The sequence below is a fragment of the Aythya marila genome (genome assembly GCF_965140915.1).
Source record: "Aythya marila genome assembly, chromosome: 14".
Lineage (NCBI taxonomy): Eukaryota > Metazoa > Chordata > Aves > Anseriformes > Anatidae > Aythya > Aythya marila.
In genome coordinates, this window is record NC_139055.1 from 13,270,450 (window position 1) to 13,290,719 (window position 20,270).

Sequence of the window (20,270 nt, forward strand, 5' to 3'; positions counted from 1 at the left end):
CGGGGTGTTACAGGCTTTGCAAAGGACACCACTTCAGGGAGATGGAGGTCATTGAGCTCCTCACAACCCCTATCCTTTCACAAAAACACTTGGCAATCTACCTAGCTACGAGGAAGACGCAACCATGCTCAGTCTTGACTGCAGCTTGGAGAATGTCAGGCCCCAGCTGAGCGGACTGCTCGGGGATAACAGATTATGAAGAGGGAAGAAAATGAAAAGAGAAAGTGTGTTTCTGTTATTGATTGAAAATCAGCAAGTGGGAGCACAGCATAATAGGAGTCCTTGGAGGCTCTGAGGGTCTCCTGCTGGAGTCACAGAGAAGGCTATGAATCTCAAGCACCCATATAAATGATAGCACCACTCATGATCCTGAGTCAGTGCACAGCACTTGACACACAAGTAGCACATGCTATTTCCACATCAGAGATGTTCTAATAACATTTTCGAATAGATTGAAAAAAATGCCAGTGCACTTGTTTCCCCACTATTTTTTCTTTTGTTCGCAGTAAATATCAGAAACATTTATTTAGTCCTAAAAAAAGAGATGGCAAATACATTTTTAGCTTAATAAGTCTGCTTTTGAGTCAAGTGTTTGACTTTTCATTTCAAATACAGCTGGTGGAAAGATTAGTAGATCTGTCACTCACGGAGGAGACTTTCAGCAATTTTCTTGCTGTCCCCCAGCAACTTCAATGGCAGAAGCTTGAAGTGAGAGTCATGCAAGAGCAGCTAGATGTGTCTGAGAGTGAGACCATCCCAAGGTACTGCCGTACAGATCATTGGAGGAAACATTCATTTCCTCTGCTGCATTTAGAAATTCTCAGATGGTAGAGCGTGGAAATCCAAGAGATTCATTTTTTCTTTTACAGATGAAATTGCATTTTACCAACAATATTCTGTTACTTAAGCATTTCTTTCTTCTGAGACCTCTGTATCCCTCAGCATTTTCCCAAATGAAATAGAGGATAGGAAGGATGACTATTTTGAAAGAATTTCCATTTTCCCCTGGCTGCCACATTTTGGTTGCCATGGAATTGCGCAAGCTCCGAAGGGGCCTGTTTAGATAGATATTGTGCAATTTGTCAAGCTGCTCCTCCGGTGAGTCACTTTCCCTGGTTAAGTGCATTTCAGAAATAAGTGTGGTCATCAGTTCTGGTGATTTGCAAATACTGTTCTTACACTGTGACCTGAATTTCCTCTCCCTGGACATAATTAACTCTGCCAGATAGAGATAATTGCAAAATCATTTGGTACACTTTTAAAAGGAAAGAAGGCTTCTCCAGAAATTGAAATCCTAATTTTTTACTTTTATTCTTAAAGTCCAACATTAGCCTACCAGTTTGAGCAAACTACCAAAAATAAATGGTCCTGAGCTTTGTCCCCATGAACAAGCCTCCACGTCTTCCAGATTCACCCCACATTGGGGCAGGAATAGGAGGGATGCTAAACCAACCTTGTCCCCAGGGCTGCCCCAGCATGAGCTGCAAATTGCTTGTGCTCCCCAAGGAAAGGACAAACTGCCTCTTCCTTCTTTGAACAATGTACCCTTTGCTTTGAGACTGCACAGTGAATCCAACTGGCGGTGAGCAACCTGGTTTGTAGAAGCAAGCAATAAAATCATCATCTCCCATGTCTCCAGAGAGGCTTTAGCAAGCTCTGCCACTGACCTCTGCTCCTACTGACGCTGCCTGCCTGCCGGGAATGGTACCAGCAGTGCTCACCTCCTCCTTTTTCTGCCCACATAAGCTCACATCTGAAAAACTGTCAGCCCCTAGACCTTCCCTTGTTAAATGTGGAAGGCAAAATAAATTAAAAAAAAACAAAACAAACAAACAAACAAAAAAAAACCATCAAGACCAAAAGGCGGGCAGATGCTTGGGGTGTCAGGGAAGATGCCTACTGAATCTGAAAAGCGCTGCCAAATAAACACCCAGACCTGATCTTCATTTCAGGAAGGAATTAAAATCCTTCTAATTGCTAAATGCCCTTGGTTCTAATTTCCCTAATTCTCATTTTTAACAAAATAACTACACTGCAAAAGTTAGTTAACAAAGAACAGAACAGAAATAACTCCCTTGAAACAATCCAAATGAAACCTCTCACCAAAAAAAAGAAAAGACTATTTGTCCTAACCAATTTCTGATTTAGATCTTCTCTAGAACTGAATAAAATCCTTCAGTACTAGGAACATCTTGATGAAATTTGAAAGTGCTGCTATTTTTCAAAATCTCCAGAGGATAGATTAGAAAAAAACATCAACAACTTGTAGTGCAATTTTACTGTTATTTCCACTAGTTCTGTGGCTGAAGTCTCCTGTGATTTTTTTCAATTGATCTAAAAAGAAATGTAAATAAACAGGAAAAATACCAGAGGAAAGTGTTCAGCATTAATTACAGGTACATAATAAATACTACATTTGCTCTTCCACAGACATCCCGCTATGACTGAGAGCACCAGAGTGCCTGCAGAAGAAGCTGCAGTGAAATGTAAGCCTGGCTGCACACTGCTATAGATCAGCCAGAGTGCAGTGTTTCCTTGTCACTAAAAACAAATAACGATGTCCACAAGATACGTATAAATAATAGATGGTATCTATTGACTGGATAGCAGCCAGCATTTGTATCTCTCCTTCCCACCCCCGAGCACTCTCATTCATCACCCCTGCCAGCAGACAACCCTAAGCAGCACGTTCCCTCTGCACCCTGCGCCGGCTCCAGGTCTGGGCTCTGCAGACAGCTTAGGTCTCATTTCACTCTTATCTCCAGCCAGCGGAAGGGTGGATCGCATCCTGCACCTTGTCTCCTTGTGCACAGTAAACACCCACCTCGGAGGGATCAGCCAGCACAGAAATTCCTCCTGCTCCTCCATCCCTGCTGGTGCTCTCGAAATGCCCCCTCACAAGGCTGGCTCTCTCCCAGCCCCAGGCTGTGATGAAAGCTTCATTTTTATTTTCCTTTCCAACACAGGTTGACCAGGGTAACTCCAGCTCTGTTCTCAATATAATGAGCAGTTACAATGAGCAATTTCAAGAAGGTATCGTGACATGACACCTTATTGTGTCATGACACAACTACACGTATCCCTTCTACTCGTGTTAGGTTGTGAGCTGAATCTAAAATACACATGTTTCATTCCCTCAGCACAATACAAAGAATGCTCTCATGAAGCCTTTTTATTTTTGGAAATGTCTGTTTAATTTTCGTCTAACGTGGCATGAAGGATGGCTCTATTTGCTGGGTGACACTGTGTGATATTTATCTTTCTGTCAAACTTCACTGGGGACAAGACTCCTTAGTCACTTGGTCAAAACCGTGCACATTCTATCTCATGGTATCTTCAAAGGAAGAACAAATGCCTTTCCGGAAGATATATTTTAACCAAATGCATTTAACTTTAGTCAAACATAAGTTTTCTGAGTTAAAGAAAGGGTAAGTGGATTAAATTTGATAGTCTTTAATATACAGGAAGTCTCTTTTGGGCTCAAGCCATATGAAGCAATGCATTTTGAGATAACAAAAAATAGAATATCAGGCTTGGAAGCAGAGAGCAGAAATATATATTTTGCTCACTGCTTTTTTTTTTTTTTTTTTTTATCCATTTCACTACAATCAAATAATTCATTCTGGAGGAAATGATGGGGCAGGTGAAAAATTCAATGCCTCTTTCTGCTGCAGAGGAGGTCTGGAAGCCCAGATGTCACCCCAGTCTCCTCCTCGGTGGTCCCTGGTCTGTCCTGAGCGAGGAAGGGCAGCAGTGGACTGGATGTTAGTGAGGTCCCACTCTCTACAGCTGCTACACACCAGGGTTATTTTAAGCTCTGAACACAATTTATCAAATTACATTTCTGAAAAATGGTACAATATGAGTCATATTTACTTCACATTTCTCTTGCTGCAGGCTCTTGCTATTGGCTGCAGGTTATTTATTACTTCTGACGCTTGCTCTGAGAATCTCCTTTCTGGGTCTGTATTTCACATTTAATGAGTGCTTTTGCAATTTCATGTCTGTTTTCTGAAGTTAAGGTGGCACTTCACACAGCCTAATGGTTTATAGCCCGTTTCAGACTTCACTGATTTCTGCCTGCTACTGTATATGTGAAACCACTCACAACTCCAAAATGTTGTTTTTCTCCCATTCTGCTGTGTTTCAGTCAGTACTTTGAAAACAAAGATTTCTAAGGGCAGTTACAGGGACCATCTCACCTCAAACAGGACAATTTACTTTGTGTTGTAATGACTGAACCACATCACTGGTCAAGTGCTGGTACAGAAGGGGGATCTCGCACACCCCAGTGAGAAACTTCAAAGAGTTCCCAGGCTCTATTTGGACTCATTTGGGTGGATTCCTTCCCCATGCTCATGTTGCAGCCTCCAAAGGCACAACACAGATTGCCATCAGCTGTGGCTGGGACCTTCCACAATAGGTCACAGCATGGGCTTTGTCATGCTCATTCAGACTACACTTACACATGAAAGCTTCAGAGCTTAAGGGACACCAGTTGACCTCTTCCCCAGAAACTTCACTCTGCAGATGAGACTGTGAGCACATAACCCACAGGTATGGTCTGTCTTGGCTATCCGCAGGTCATCAAATTCATAGTGTATCATTGAAGTGTTTGGCAGTTTGTGACAAGCATACTTAAAAGGCTAATTAAAGTTCTGGCTAGTAAGTCTGTCCTTAAAAAGGACACAGTTTTCCTTCAAAAGCAAATTTTGGTCTCAGTGGGGGACTGAAGTTCCCTGGGGACTGGTCCGAGACTGAGGAATGCACTTTTACAGGAGCAAGGAGTTGCTGCAAACCTCACCACCTGCTGTGCTGAGCGATGTGTCTTGCGGTTTTGATCTTCCTTTTTTTTTTTTTTTTTTTATGACAAATACATAGTGGCATATGCACTTGAAAAAAAATATGCTCTGCAAAAAAAACCTCCAGACAAATTTCCCCTACTCCTTCCCAAAACAAAACTGAAATAAACAAACCAAAACCTCTACAAAAACAAAATACACCCCTGCACTTGCTCCTTTCTGCTGGGGAGAGAATGACAGAACAGATGTATAACAGAAGCTATTTATGTTGATTAATACATTACTGGGGAGATGCTGAGAGATTATAGTGATAAGTTTAGAAGCAACCGTATAGGAAATATATTGGAATAGAGCAGATCTCCACCTGCCCACCAAGTCGTTCTACCAAGTACTCATTTCTAAGTGATGTGTCACAGAAATCCTGCACCAGGTTCGTGTGAAAAATACATGTGAAAGATAGAGCGCACTCGGAGCCTTTCTGTACAACAACATCCTACGGAAATTCTCACCCTCCTGCTTCCTCCTTGCTTTCACATTTCACAGAAATATTCCTCTCCACCTGCAACCATCACAAGGAGCAGTACTCAGAGTACAGGGAGTTATAATAATTCCCATACTTCGGTTTTCAAATTCTCTCTTGCAAATATTTGTAGTCAGAAAGCGCTTTTCTGTTCCATGCTAAAGTATAGATTCCAATGACATTGGAATTTTCATTATCAAGATGATCAAATTAACAACATGAAAATAATAATGACACAATCATTTTCATTTCCAATTTCAAAGCAAAATAAAACAACACTTTGAAATGGTGATTCAAAGCATGTTGTTTAGCTAGAGCAAATCCTGTTATTTGGATCAAAATCACCTGAGACTTTTTTATTAAAGATGTTTTAGAATTTGCTGTACCACAAAGCCTCAGCTTTTCACCTATACACACTCCTCTTTGGAGCTGAAACTAGCTACAGAAAACTCCCCAAAGGAAGACATTTTCTTTCCTAAATAAGAGGAATAATGATGACAAAAACAGCAATGAGAAAAAAAATGGCAATAGCCTGATCCTAACACATGGGGCTGTGTTACAAGACAGCAATATAGTTGAAATTCCCTCTGCAGGGAAGACTTTCTGAGTGCTCCTGCTACACTCCTACTAATCAATGATCAGATGATAAAACATAATCATAAAAGCCGTCACTATCAAAATGCCCCGCAAGCTCTTATTTCCCTGCTACCACAAGCTCATTAATATTTGGATAAATTGGCATCTGATGGCCAACAAGCTGGTGCCTGGCCTCCCCCCGCCATCCCGTGGGAGCAGCACTGAGCTGCACGCTGTTATCTCTGCTTGCTGACAGTTGTGCCTACTTCTCGTCCCCCGAGTTTTGATGCCATCTCAGCATCTGGGAAATTAACTCCTATCGACTGCATTGACTCGCAACACATCTCTCTGTTCAAATTTCCTTTGGAGAGAAGGAAAACAAAGCAGAAAAAAAAAAAAATGGAGGGAGGGGGAAAGAAAACAAAAGGTGTCTTTGCCATCTGCTTTTATCAGAACATCACTTCTGATGTCACCATGGCATGCGAATGCAGAAAATGCATATATTGCTTGTAGATTGATTCTTGTGACTGGCAGTACCTCTGTTTTCAGTCTAATCAGGCCAAAATTGTTCTTAGCCTGAACTGTGACAGGCAACTTTCCTGGTCCAATGAGGTTGCATGTAAACCTCAGGTGTGTGAGCGGTGCAGACATACACTGCGCCTCAGAGACACGGGAGGAAGAATGAGAGCAATCGTTCAGTTTGGTGCTTGACCTGTTCCCATGCTCTCCCTCCAATCAATGCCCCAGCAGACCTCGTGGGAGTGACAAGTACAGTGACAAGTACATGCAATCTGCACACAAAGCCACAGCTTGGTATCCCTTGTCCAGTCTCACAAATCCTAAGTGCCTCTGCCCTTGATAAAACACAGTAAGTCTCAAAAGTGTTAGCCCAGGGTCACCTGTGATCCTGCTTCATATGAATATACACATAGCACAAGAAAAATCCCACGGCCATTCCAGATGTTATTTACTGGGTATACAACCTGGACAAATAAATAACAAAATTATTCCAACTATTTATTTCCTATGTTTTAAATTATTTTTCTTATCTTTTTGCCTCTATATGAACAAAGCAAGAAGGTTGTGTGTATAATGGGCTCCTGTAATGGACAAAATCTCTACCATAAAACTTGTGGGAAGAGAGCTCTCAAAAAGAGAGGAGGTATTTCCAAACCTTATTTACAAACAGATCTCTGTTTTTGTCTCTGTCACAGATTTTCATCTTCTGCATTTCATGCATTTTTTCAGCCCCCATATATTGTGCTATATTTTCCAAAGAAAATTACCTAAAACTAATCACAACAATCTTTAATTAATACAGAGAATAAATGACTCCACCAGAAGCCCTTTTAGGAACCCTTTAGACTTTGGTCCTATTGAACGTTCAAGCAGCAGAACTATTGACTGCAATGGGAACCAAAAGGAAAACTGTACTTCTCTGACCTTTCTAAAGGCCAATAATACTTAAAGCCACATAGTGCGCTCCATAATGTTTGGCACAGACTTTATAACCTTTTACTGGGCACCTACTATATTATTTCTCCCTACTTTACTAGAATTTTATAGCTTCCCTAAAATGTTAGAATGACCTTTTTCTAATAGCAACACAATAAATGACTGACAAAAATTGATTGCAAATCGGTGGCTTTAGAAAATTGTGTTTGCATTTTTGTAAATTCCCTCAAGAGAACTCCCCAGCATAAATTTAGGATGATATTTTTTATGGTCCCAAGTTTGAGGTCCCAAGTTCCCAACTGAGAGACCCGTGAACCCTTGGATCCATTCTGAATCACAAACTGATTCTAAAGTCTATACTATGGTTCAGGAAAGAAGGTCAAAGGACCTGTTCGGTTCCAAAGAATACAGAAGGATTAAATCACGTGAACTAGAAGGAGGTTCACTGAAGGAGGTAACCCACCTTGGAGAAATATCACATCCTTGCTGCATGAAAGCTCCCAGGGAGAACCAGAGACTGTTGAATATCCCAAACTCATTTGTCTGATCATTGGCTGGCTGGTCCCGTCCTTCCTCAAATTCCTCTGTGTGCCACTCATAAGGGCTGAAGCGGCTCACCAAGAAGAGGACAACACTCACTCCAATGTAGGCAAAAACAATGCACATCCATATTTCGTAAGCCAACGGATCCAGAAAGGAAAACACTCCTGGTTTGGACTTCTGAGGTTTTTTTATCATGATAGAGATACCTAAACTCATAAATGGTTTGGAAAAGTCTATAACTTCTTCTCGAACCAGAGTGATGGTTAGTGGTGCCACAGCCACATCAGCTCTCTGAAAAAAAGAGATAGAGAAGAAGAAAAGAGATTTGCATTCTGATGATAAAATATATCTACTAACACCAGCTTATTTGCCTTTGATCTCTGTTTAACCCCACTATCTGAGAAGTAATCAGACAAAACCAATTGCAAGAGAAATGTTAAAAAGAAACAGCCCATAATATTGGTGGATTATTTCCATTTTGTCACTACTGATCACCAGCTCTGTTTTGAAATCACAGTGTTTCCTTTTCCAGCCACCTAGCTCTTGTGTGATTTATCCACTGATGTCACAGTCTGATGCAGATGACTTTTGCTAAAAGGGCCTTATCATCCAGACATCAAAAGAGGCAAGGAAAGGCCAATCACCTGAAAAAAAGATGCCAGGATGTTTACTTCCATCAGAAACTGCTTTTTGATTGCATAACTGATGCAGGAGAAGAGGAAAAAAGTTCCAGTGACACTGATGTGCACTCTCCACTTATTTTATAATCAGTCTTGAAAATGGAAAGGGAAACGCATTGAAATGGTTGTTGGTACATCCCATAGAGCTCCTGGCAGGGGACAGATCATCCTTCGCTCTGGCATGGTGACACAGTGACACATAGACTTGTGCACTGATGCTCCTTACACCATCAAGGGTAAATTAGACCCCTCTGAAGAGAGAATCAGATTTAGAAGTGTAGGGTGCAGGGATATATCCGAGCAGGTGGAATGGGTGACTAGACAGAAAATGATCAAGTCCTACTGTTCACCAGTCATATACCAAGTTTTTGAAATCTTATCCTTCCTTTATCCTTCCATTATCATGCAAATATAAAATATAGTAAAATTTGGAGATTCCACCCATGAGAAAGCTTGACCTTTCAATACTTGTTCTTCCAGAAAAAAAAAGAAAATCTTCCTGGAACTGTTCAAAGAAAACATTTTGACATTTCCATGGGCATAAAATATGCTGTCCCACTCTAAATTAAAACATTTTCTTTGGACTGATTATTTGCATTATCAGAGCAGCAGTCCTTAAGATAGCACAGGCTGACAGAAGGCAGGGCTCCTTTTTACCCTAGGGCTTGAATGTGTTCTCAATGCAAGACCTAAAGACAGTGGATAAGGCGGGATACTCACCCCATATACGAGTTCTCCCACCATGCCATTCCATGTTTTGGTGTCGGGGTCCCGGGCTCCGTACTTCCCGTCTCTGACAATCTCCAGCCTGTAGTGGTAGCCAACATGCTTTGCAATCTCAGCAGCAAGCTCCACACAGTAGCCTTCATACCTCTCGTTGCCTTCAAACTGGTTGGCATTCTTCTTGAGCATCACGTATGGGTCTTCCTGGCACAGAGAAGACCAATATTGAGCCTCACTCCACCTTTCTAGAAATGCATCTCAGTGATTCAGACTAGAGCATCGTGTGCAGCTTCTGGCCCTAACTTTGTATTCCTGTACCAAAGGGCACAGTCAACATACAAAGGATTCATTTAGCAAGTACAAAGGGTGATTTTTATTTTGGCATTTTCTATTTTTTTATGCAGAAACTGCGTGCAGCTTCTGCAGTGATAGACCTGAGGGCAACAGAGAAGCTGAGGGGATTTGGGCAAGAAATCTTTCATTGTAAGGGATATTTAGTGCATCGGAGCTGTGAATTTTTACAGGCATGTCTGCCTATGTGGGCACAGGCAGAAACTAATTTGCTGGACAGGAGAAAGCCCTAAAGATGTTTAACTCAGTTTGTGTATTGTGCCTTCTCTGTAGATTCACAGCAAGCATTCAACAAATAAGTTAGTAAAATTTCATCTGTTTCTGCAGGGTGAGTGTATACAATGACACACTACATGATACCATACATTACGGGGTACTTATTGTTCCTTCATGATTATAGTGGAGATTTGTTTTTAAAGCTATGATTCAGCCTCTCTGCACAATACAGCTTATCCTTCCAAAAATTACAGCCCACATTCTGTGGGCTAAACACAAAGCACAGGTATAATGTTCCTAATTTACCTATGCTGATGCCTCTACTATCTTGTCACAATCTTTTGTATTTTCTATACTTAAGCATGAGAGCTTTTTAATACCTATTTAATTAGCCACAGCAATTTTCAGATATCTTTATGGACCCGACAGGAAACAGTAAGTGCTGTTATTATTATTGTTATTATTGTTATTGCTATTATAAAAATGATACAGTACAAAGGAAGGCACACGAGGGAGAAGAGGGAGTCAGCACATCAGGGAGATGAGGGAGAGGGGGAGATGGGCTAGAAGTCGCAGCACTTACTAGGATAGTTGTGACTATGTACGTCCTGTTCTGGAGGCTCGTGGACTCATTGCCGGTTTGAGTATCTATGGCTGCTGGAACTAACTTTTCATCTTCATTCCAATAGCCAATCTGCCAAAGACAAAACCAGGATATCTCATTGGTATCTCCTTGTAATATTAACCAAGATATATTAACAGGATCATTCAAGCAGGGGCCTTTCTCTCTGCAAGTTCATACCCAGCCAGAGATATCTTCTCCTTATTCTTAATCTCTTTTGCAGGGAGAACCAGGATTTCTTCTGTCCCACCATGCCTACAGCCTGAGAATAACGTACACGATATGCTACGGTAGCAGGGTGCTTGTAAACACATAAAAATAAATGGCACAGAGTAGTAGGGGATTATTACTATTCCCTGCTCTACCCCTACTTCAAGAGGTCACATTTCTCCTGTGTGACTTCTTAAAAATTTTCTAATGGTGGATGTGCCTGCTGCCTGTCCAGATATGACAAGGTGATAAAATGCCATCATGCTGCTGAAAGCCTGTATGAACATAGGACTGTTCCTGTATGAACACACGATACTAAGAGGAAAGAACAAAACTAAACAACAACAAAAAAATAATCCTAGACAATGCCAGAAGGTTTGGGATTACGAATAAAAATGTAACGGTTGTCATAGGAAGAATCTGCATGTTAAACTGTGATTATTAATAATTACGGATTTGGGCTGATCTATCACTGCCTGCAGGTAAAGCCGAATGCCATCGAATATCAATGGGAAGATTGTTGTTAAGGTTATTCTCTCCGAGGGCTTGATTTTGTAAGAGGTCTTCCATCACCTCATGTGTGTATGAAGTTTCCTGAGCTTTGGTCAAGTGAAAGGAATTTCTTATCCTACTAAACAGGAAAAGATATGAACACAGGGTATGACCAGGAGCCTGCTGATGGCAGATTAGGGATCATAACTACGGAGGAGGAGAAAAAATCTACACAGGCTTCTCGTCTCTCTTTGCTGCACAGAGAAAAGGAAAGGCATGCGAGGAAAGAGCTTCCAAAGCTCTTCCCTGGGGCAACATAAGTGCAGACATGTATGTTTGTTTTGCACTTTTAACCTGGTGGATCTAAGACACAGTGTGCATCCTGGCAGTCATGTACGTGTCTTCTAAACAAATACTATTTCTGTCACTAAATACAGAGCAAAATCAAGACATTTAACCATTTTATTTCTTCTCCTCTAGATTCTCTCTGGACTGCCATCATTTTTTCTGGAGTTCAGAGCCCAATACTGGACATAATACTACATTTGTCCTCTTATGAATACAAAGTAGAGGAGAAAGATCACTTTGCATGTCTTCAAAATGTTTTATTTTATTTCTTAATGGTGAATTTGAATTTTTTTTACATGACATTGCTGATTTGTGCTTGACTGTGGTAGTCATTGGCTACTCTCAGGTGTAAGCGTGAATGGGGGGGACTGTAAATGTAGGACTATCACTATTTATAGTTTTTCCTAGTTTTAAACAAGTATTTTTTGGGGGGGTTGGTGGAGGGATTCCAGTGCAGAGGGATTCTAGTGAATGTTCCATTCCAAATTATTTAGCAGCTCTCCTTTATCCATGGAATAACACTGTTCTTCAGATAGATAATTTGTAAAGTGGGACAAAAGTGCTTGAAGTCACATCGCCAAAAGCATCAGTGTTTCAAGGGCTTGGTGCCCCTGAAAAAAAGTAAATTTTTTCAGTGTCTGATATAGAAAGGGACCAAGACCCCAGAACAGCAGAAAAGTCTGTGGAGCAATCAGGACATAGAGGTAAACATCTTGCCACTTTAAGGAGAGCAGAATTAGGTCAAAATAAAGGGTTTCCCTGCACTGCTTAGGGCAGACAGGTTCTGCCTAGCTCTGTCTTGGCTCACTCCTTGGAAAAGAAAACCGGGAGACTGAAAACAGACAGTCGTGTAGCTGGGCCTGAGCCAACGTGCCCTGCCAATAGCAAGACTGAGTGGGCCAAGCTTTCCTTTCCTGGAAATCCCTGCTCCACAGCTAAGATGCCCTTCTTACTCTTGATAACCCCTTCCATATGTTGTATTTTTCAGTAATACACCATGAGTTCCCCCTTGTGCTTGGCTTTCCTCATGCAGAGAGCTAAGAATGCACTCATGGTGACTCTACATGCAAGCTTCACGAGCAGAAGTGTCTGTTGAGACCTAACCACACCATAACTTGAACAGAAGGCTGGTGCCTGACACAGGATCTGAAGTCTCTTTCTCCGTTACCTTTCTGATCCCATCGTGTTTCATCTCAATCACATGGAGGGTGTAGTTGGTCCTGCGTCCCTTCTCATTAAACTGAACGTTGCCGGACAGTCCTTCGAAACGGACCTTAAAGATGTAAATATGAGAGAGCAAATCGGTCAGCATCCCACAGGGTGGCGGTTCAGCAGCAGCAAGAAACAAGGGGAGGAAGGATGGACAATGCTGCCACATCCCTCAGATTCCTGCATAAGAGCTAGATCACGTGTGCGAGCCCATCATCTTTTGGGATGTGACAGTGAGCTAAATCAGCTCTGAACTCCTTAGGTTTTCTGTTTGTTTGTGTCATCTAAATCTAACCAGGAATCAGGACTTGGGAAAAAAACTTGTCAGTCCAAACCAGGAATTGCATTTGCAGGAAATATGAAACAGTGGACATAGTTCCTAGCTGCTGCTTTTTAATAGAGAAGAGTCTATCAGTTAACAAGCAAATGCTACGTCAGCCTAATAAAACCTAACAATTCAGTATTGTACATGAGATTTGCATAGGAAGCTTTGAATCATAAATCTCTGCTGATGACACTGCCAAGCTGAAGAGCATTGCTCAGGCATCACATCCCCCTTCCGTAATTTTTCCTCTCAGTGTGGGTATCTGACTTTTTGCAAAAGAGCAGGAGTATGGGAAAAGGAGTGTGAGCTTGCCTCTCTACAGAGGCCACGTGGAGGAGTACTCACACCACTGGAGTGGGAATGAAAGGTTTGTTCTCAGCCTTTTCACTAGCTTTGGACAAATCTGTAACCTCTGCAATTGAAAGCTTACAGTATGTAAAATGGGAACAGGTATTTGGCTGCCTTTTAAAGTGCCTTGAGAGCATCAGAATAAAGACCGATGGTGAAGAAATGAGGATATATCACTATGGAGAAAAGCAGCTGCTAATCTGCTTAAACTGTGTTTGTTTTTCAGCTATTAGCACAAAGGTTTGTCATGAAAATGAACATCTGCCAGTATTTTCTGAAGCCGCTTCAAGTCAAGAGGTATACTTGATGACATTTAGAGAAACATGCTTTTCCCTCCTCACAGGAAACAACATGCCCATAAAAGATGGCTGTGCTGGAAAAACACTGTTGTCTTCAACACTCCCATGCCTGAAGCTCAGGCCAGAGCTCATGCTTTGTGGTTGGATATGCAGTAAAAGGCAGAGGTACTAACGGCAATTCCTTCTGTCTGTAGGAATGAAATCTTAATCCTGTGGTATCTGTGTAACACTGAGACTGCAAAAGGGATCTCTTTTCTGTCATTTAGCATCCTAAGACCCCTCTCAGGGCTCCTTTTTTACCTTGCTTTACTGACTAAAACTGTTCTGTCTTTAGCTAGATGTAGCTGTTTGTCATTAATGCAAAGATTTCTTCTCTTTTCGTACAGCGAAAATACTCTGCCCCCTGAATCATTACAAAATACAGTGAGGAATGATTTCAACACTTCTAAGTACCAGTAAAATCAACTGGAGACATTGAGAATGTAAACACATTTGTGTATAAGACATGGGCATGTGGTTCTCTGCTTGGAGAGCTAGAAGAGAAGGATGCTGCAGTGACCTCTGGTCTATGGGGCTAGGCAGCATTTAGGGACCACTGACCCGCTTGCTAGACTTGGTTATTAAAAAACATTATGATAATTTTTCACAGATATTTTTGTTAATCTTGCTGAAGTACAACTGGGACCTCAGTCTTTTCAAAGTATAACTGCAAACTCAATGTATTGGCTTAAAGTAATATTCTGTGAGCATTTCCTGAAAAAAAAAAAAAAAAAAAGTCTTATTTCCTGTTAATAAAAGCATACCTTTTGCTAAAATGTGTTAGATTTCTGTATTTGAAAATTGCAGAATGTTTCAAATTGCTTTTTATTTTTGGTCCTGCCATCCATGACTCCTTCCTACACTAAACAAGAATGAGGCAATTCAAGAGCTTATTCAAGGCATTTGAGTAGAAATAAGTAGAGAAACTTTTTTCTTTTAAAAAGAGCATAATGTTTTAGGCATTAGAAAATGGAAGGTGAAGAGAAAGAACACTGTGAATATCAGTAAGAATTGCTGTAATTGTGAGTCTTTACAGAAAGGATAATTCAAACCTTCAATCTAATCATAAGTTCTTTCCATTTACCTCTTTCTATAATGGAGTTATTGCTACAGCATTAAATGCTGGATGATTATTAAATTCATACTTAAAATTTCCCTTGGAGATTTCTTCCTTCACTGAATGTTTCATAACCTTTTATTTTGACCATCACAACTAAACTGGTCAAACTTTTGGAAAATTATAATTTTTCAATGGTAAAGAAACAATGTTGGGAAATCTCTGTTCATGTTCTTTGCTCAAAATCACCACAGTTGAAAAATTAAGAGTTTTGACATTGATTGAATGAAGAGATGAAGAAACTTCAGAGGAGATTTTCAAGCACACACACAAAATTGTATTTTCTAGCCAAGACTAATTTTGATATCCTATTCTCATAAATTCAATAAAGGAAAATGCTTGAGAGCCCATTGCTCATCAGATGTCTTCCAAGTATTTCATGTTTATTAGGTAACCGATCTCCCTAATGCATCAAGGAGGCTGATTTTATTATAAGAATTTGGAGAAGCTATGACAGTGATTTGCCCAAGGTCATACAGAAAGTCAATGACAGGCTTGGGAATAAATCAAATACTAGCAATCAAATCAAATAGATTTGGGTTTAGAGGGATTTTTGTTTACCAGTACACCAAAACTAAATCAAAACAAAATATCTGGGAAAATGTATATATGATGCAAATTAACCAAATTAATTTTGTTCTTGCTTTCTTCATGGTTAAGAAAAGAAGATTGGATAAGCTATATTTGGATAATACTGAGCTAGCAGTATTTGCATGGAATCCATCTATTTTTGACACAAATGTAGCACAAACTATGAGTAGAAAGTTGAGAATGTAGCTGAAAAAAAATTGCTAGAAACAAAGGTTAGTCTTGAAATTTAATGAAATTTCGAAATGTTCTACCTTTCTAAGTCTTTCAGAAGAGTTTATTACTTTTTTCTCTTGCTCTACATTTAATGTTTTTTTTTTGTTTGTTTTTTTTTTGTTTGTTTTTTTTTTTTTTTAATTCAAATATCTAGGTATTTATGCGGGATGAAAAAGCAAGATTTTCAGATTATTAAGGAATAAACTTTCTTAATGACTGTTATTAAGACTTTTACCAACTGTCACAGTATGAACCAAGCTATAATCTGGGCTCTAAGAACATTTTGTAGTCAGACAACATATAAGGCAAAATTCACAGTGTTTCAAAATTCATTAGCAATCTGGAACTAAAAGAGAGTTCACAGAGAGTTGAAGGAGCTTCAGAAAATGTGGCCTGTTCTGGTCTCTCTTTTGTAAAATGGGAGATAAAAATAGGGACCCATGACCTGATGGGATAATATTTTGGCTTTTCCATCACAGAACAGCAGGAAAATCAGTTTGATGGGCTGAACCCTGAACTGTTTAGAAGACCTGGATCCTACGTGGAAGGATCAGTTTTTCAGTCTAAGTAAGTTGTTTAAGCATTTCTGCTGCTACTTGCCCCTCTTCCCTCACCCATAAGCAATTATGACTGTCCCCACAGCACACGCATCAGTTGGGTTGCAAACCTGCTGCAGCGCTCTCTGGATGTCGATGCCCTGTCCCCAGGGCACGGCGGGGTTGGCAAGGCAGTCCCCGGCATTGCCGCGACGGGAGATGTCAATCCGTTGCCTCCGCAGGTTCTGAAATGCCTCGGCCATCACCCGGACCCCATCGTATGTAAGGGCCGATGTGTACTAGAAAGAGAAAAAGAGTTGCCCATTGTCAGTTAGGCTTAGTTGATCTCAGGTGTGTTACAGTGGTTTGGCAGCTTTTCAGATTATTTTTTCTGTTTTCACCCTCCCATCTCTGAAGTTCAGCAGCCTGTTGAACCCTGTAATCACTGCTGTCTTGGTGACTTGCAAAAGTTGATGCCTTCCCTCATAGAGGACAGGAAAGAGAAGCAGAAGCTCCTAATTTACCTTTTGCCCTTCTAGCCCAATTGCTTTCAGATTGCTCTCCCTGAAGAGGACTCTGCCTTAAAAGCCATTCACCTGTTACCCAAGTCTTTCTGTTTAATTAGAATCATTGACATGAACTTCTAAGGAATACATTATACTGTGTGAATGCAAGACTATCAGATCTGCTAAACCAAGTAACAAGTCACTCCTTCTGGTCATGGATGGAGGACAGAAAACTCCAATGTGCAAAAAGTCTGCAAAGAATGAGCTTATTCAAGCAGAAACTTGTACAGAAACAAGTAAAACTCTGGTATGAACAGAAACCATTGAAGTTAATTCATTTTCATGTGATCACCTACTGATTTATTTGTCTTCAGCTTTCTTAAAATATTTCCAAAGTTGACATTTCTATTGTGAAGTGTTTGCCACAAGTGTATTTGTTTCCAAATGTCAGATAGAAAAAAACAAAAACAAAAACACACAAAATCACAACTCCCCCCCTGCCCCTTGACAGCTTCAGTCTCTTCTGTTCTGTATTAGGAATTAAAATTTACTTGCCCTCTATTGTACGTTCCGATTTGAAATGTTCAGAAACAACATCTGGAAGGGCTTTATTATCACTGGATATCTATCAAGTGGTTAAGTCAGTGCTTAAGGAGTTAATAAGGATTTTATTTTTTTCCATCCTGAACATAATGAGATGTTTAGTCCTCAGCTTTGAGAAAGATAAAAGCAAAAAGACTGAGTGAAGACACTAACTTGTGCACTGAGCAGGCAGCAGCTACTGCCTAGTAACATTTAGACAATGCTGAGGCACCTAGAACAGATAACGTTCATAATTACATTAAGTGACAGGTTTTCAGAGCGAGATTAAAGAGCTCAGTGTGATCATGAAGAGGTGAGAGTAACTTGAACTGGGCCAGAAGGACCCTAGCTTAAATGGTTTTCTTTATTACTTGCCTTTGGTCTCTTCCAGTCCACACGAGGATGCTCCCTGGCATCATTATTCCTCCACTGCTGCATGATCCTGGCAGGAACAGCATCCGTGTAATTCACCAACTGGAATCCAGTTACATTGGCTCCACTCTCCTTGAATTTTGTCAGATCAATATCCATAAATCCCTGGTACAGGAGAGAAACAGGAGACACTCATCAGATGAACACATTTTTGGGTGGATAACATGAAACCTATCTACCTAAGAATTTGTCAGCCAGCATAGAAAAAACCTCTTCCCTCTGCAAAGTAGGGCCCAATTCTAAGAGAGGCTCCACTCCCCGACCACAGGGTGAACTTGCCTTTCACATGGGCAACAGAGGGGCTCTGACCTGGGAATATCCTGCAGCTTCCATTCAGGGAAACAAATAGTCATATCAATACCAGGTCGTTTGCAAGAATGATAGCAAAATAATAGAAAAATAAATTCCAAATAATGCTAGGATGAAGATAAGAAATTCTTGGCATTTGTGAGAAAGAATTATTCACCCAACCCTAATATTTGAGCACTGTCACTACTAGAGAGGCTACTTCTTGCCAAGTCACAGTTTGTAGGGAAAAACAAATCCTGGTCAATGAACTTTAAGCAAATCAAGAAGTGAGTGGTCAGCTAGCCTCTAAAGGAGCCCATCTGTTAGAAAAGACAGGTTGTAGAATTCACTACTTTGGGAGAAGTCTTTTCTATTTATTTATTTGTTGTGTTCAGATTAATGAAATATATTTCTTTGGTTTCCTTATTGTCCTCCCCTACCTCTTGCCCAACTGGAAGTGATGAAAACAAATGTGCAAATACACACACTTTGAGGTGGTGTTATTGAATTAGTCATTCCCACTGAGACAGAGGCAAAAAAACAATTAGAGACACTGCAAGCAGTAAGGAGAAAAGGACATTTTGTGGCCTCCCAGCTTTGATCCCATCTCTTCAGCACTGCTGCTATTCAAAACTATTTGTTGTGCTCCTTTGACCAAAGGAGGTGCAAGACCAGAGGCTTGGTCCTCGGGCTTGGGCTGCTGTGTGTGGGAGAGGTGGAGTCCGGTGCGTTTTTCTTTTGAAATACAGGCATAGGAGATGCAGTCAATTATTTTCCCTGGTACCATTAAAAACCACAATGCATGCAGGAAAATGAATTAGAGAATCATGCACAATGCAATCATCTGGGCAACAGAAGAGTTTGTTCAGGCTCTGCCTTCCCCCTCCATTGCCGGCTGCTGGTGTGTGTTCTCCTTTCAACCTACCACTGAGCTCCTCTCCCTATTTTCTCTCAAATATATGATGATGGTGTGAGTTAAAAAAGCCAGGGCACATCACTCCCACGAGACCCTGGTCAGGTTCCCAAAATGGTGCTCCCTGTGCATAGGCTGGGGGAGCTAATTAGCTCATTAACTTCCAAGGTCAGGATCAAGCCGTTAGATAGAAACCTGTTGTGGGAAAAGACAGCTTGCAAGGAAAAGCCTAAATTGCTCTCTTACATCAGCGTCAGACTGAGAGAGTCATAAGTGACTCAAAAATGCCTTTAAAGACTCACACTTTTTCTTCCGGCTTTTTGTAAGCAATTTAACATCCACTTACAGGCTGAGGATTGGATGGGGTTGTACAGATGCTCTAAATAGATGATTTGTTTAGCTTCAAAGTGCAGTGATTTAGGTTAAAAAAAAAACAAAAAACAAAAAACAAAAAACAGTGATGTTTTGTGAGTACATATTCCTCAGAATGCTGGTTTAACCTACATCAATCTTGTTTGTAATTGCTAGCGTAGGGGTTTCAGAAAGCCAGAGCTGTGATTAATGAATAGGAAATGCAGCATGGTAATTGTCTCTGACATCTTAATGCATTTCAGGCCAAGTGGTTTTTGACACGCAGAGCTCCTAAGGTTCAGTAAGAGGGACCTCACAGGTTGCCAACTGGTTATTCATGGCTAGGACCAAATTACACTGACATTTTGCTCCTGGGAGGTACTCAGGGGAAAAAGATCTGTCAAAAGAAACTACCACACAGCAACTTGAAGTTTGTGCCACCAGCTCCTCCTTGGAAGGCCTACAAAGGCACAAAGAAAGGTCCAAGTTCACAACAGAGTGTAAGGTGTCTGGTGTCCTTAACCCCTGCAAGAAGCATTTTTAAATAGGAAAATTCAAAAAAGACTGTGACACCAGAGACTAGACAGCAGTGGTTGAAAACACCGTCTTTCATTCAAACCAAACCATCCTGAAAGTGAAGAAAATATTTAACAGTATTCATTGGGATTTGTTTTATACAAAGCTTAAAAATAATCTGAATAGATAACAGGAACAATTTCTTCCTGAAGACTATACTAATTTTATACTATTTTTTTTTTTCTCCAGTGGTTTATTTTTATTTTTATTTTTTAAAGTATGGAGAAATCTGAAGATTTTCCATTTGTTTAAGACAGTTGGAACCATAGAGGATGTCATTAACCTTGGGTATGTCCTTACATTTTGACTGTTATTAACTGCTTAAATAACTACTTTCACCTGTTATCCTTCCTCCACATGCCCCAGTACAAGGTCAGTACAGGACCTTGTACTAATTACAAAGTAAT

The 20,270-nt window shown here is 40.6% G+C and overlaps 1 protein-coding gene across 3 annotated transcripts in view; it reads right to left on the reverse strand.

Annotated features, from left to right (window-relative positions):
• GRIA1 (glutamate ionotropic receptor AMPA type subunit 1) overlaps window positions 1–20,270 on the reverse strand; it is a gene marked incomplete at both ends in the record, with an annotated part of 120,543 nt that overhangs the window by 26,545 nt on the left and 73,728 nt on the right. For 2 of the 3 annotated variants that reach the window (XM_082771450.1, XM_082771451.1), the window contains 6 exons: window positions 7,817–8,187; window positions 9,297–9,503; window positions 10,450–10,560; window positions 12,707–12,811; window positions 16,347–16,514; window positions 17,679–17,840. In XM_082771450.1, the coding sequence (XP_082627576.1) occupies window positions 7,817–8,187; window positions 9,297–9,503; window positions 10,450–10,560; window positions 12,707–12,811; window positions 16,347–16,514; window positions 17,679–17,840 (1,124 nt within the window). The remainder of the gene's footprint in view (window positions 1–7,816; window positions 8,188–9,296; window positions 9,504–10,449; window positions 10,561–12,706; window positions 12,812–16,346; window positions 16,515–17,678; window positions 17,841–20,270) is intronic. The other variant, XM_082771452.1, reaches the window with a different exon arrangement.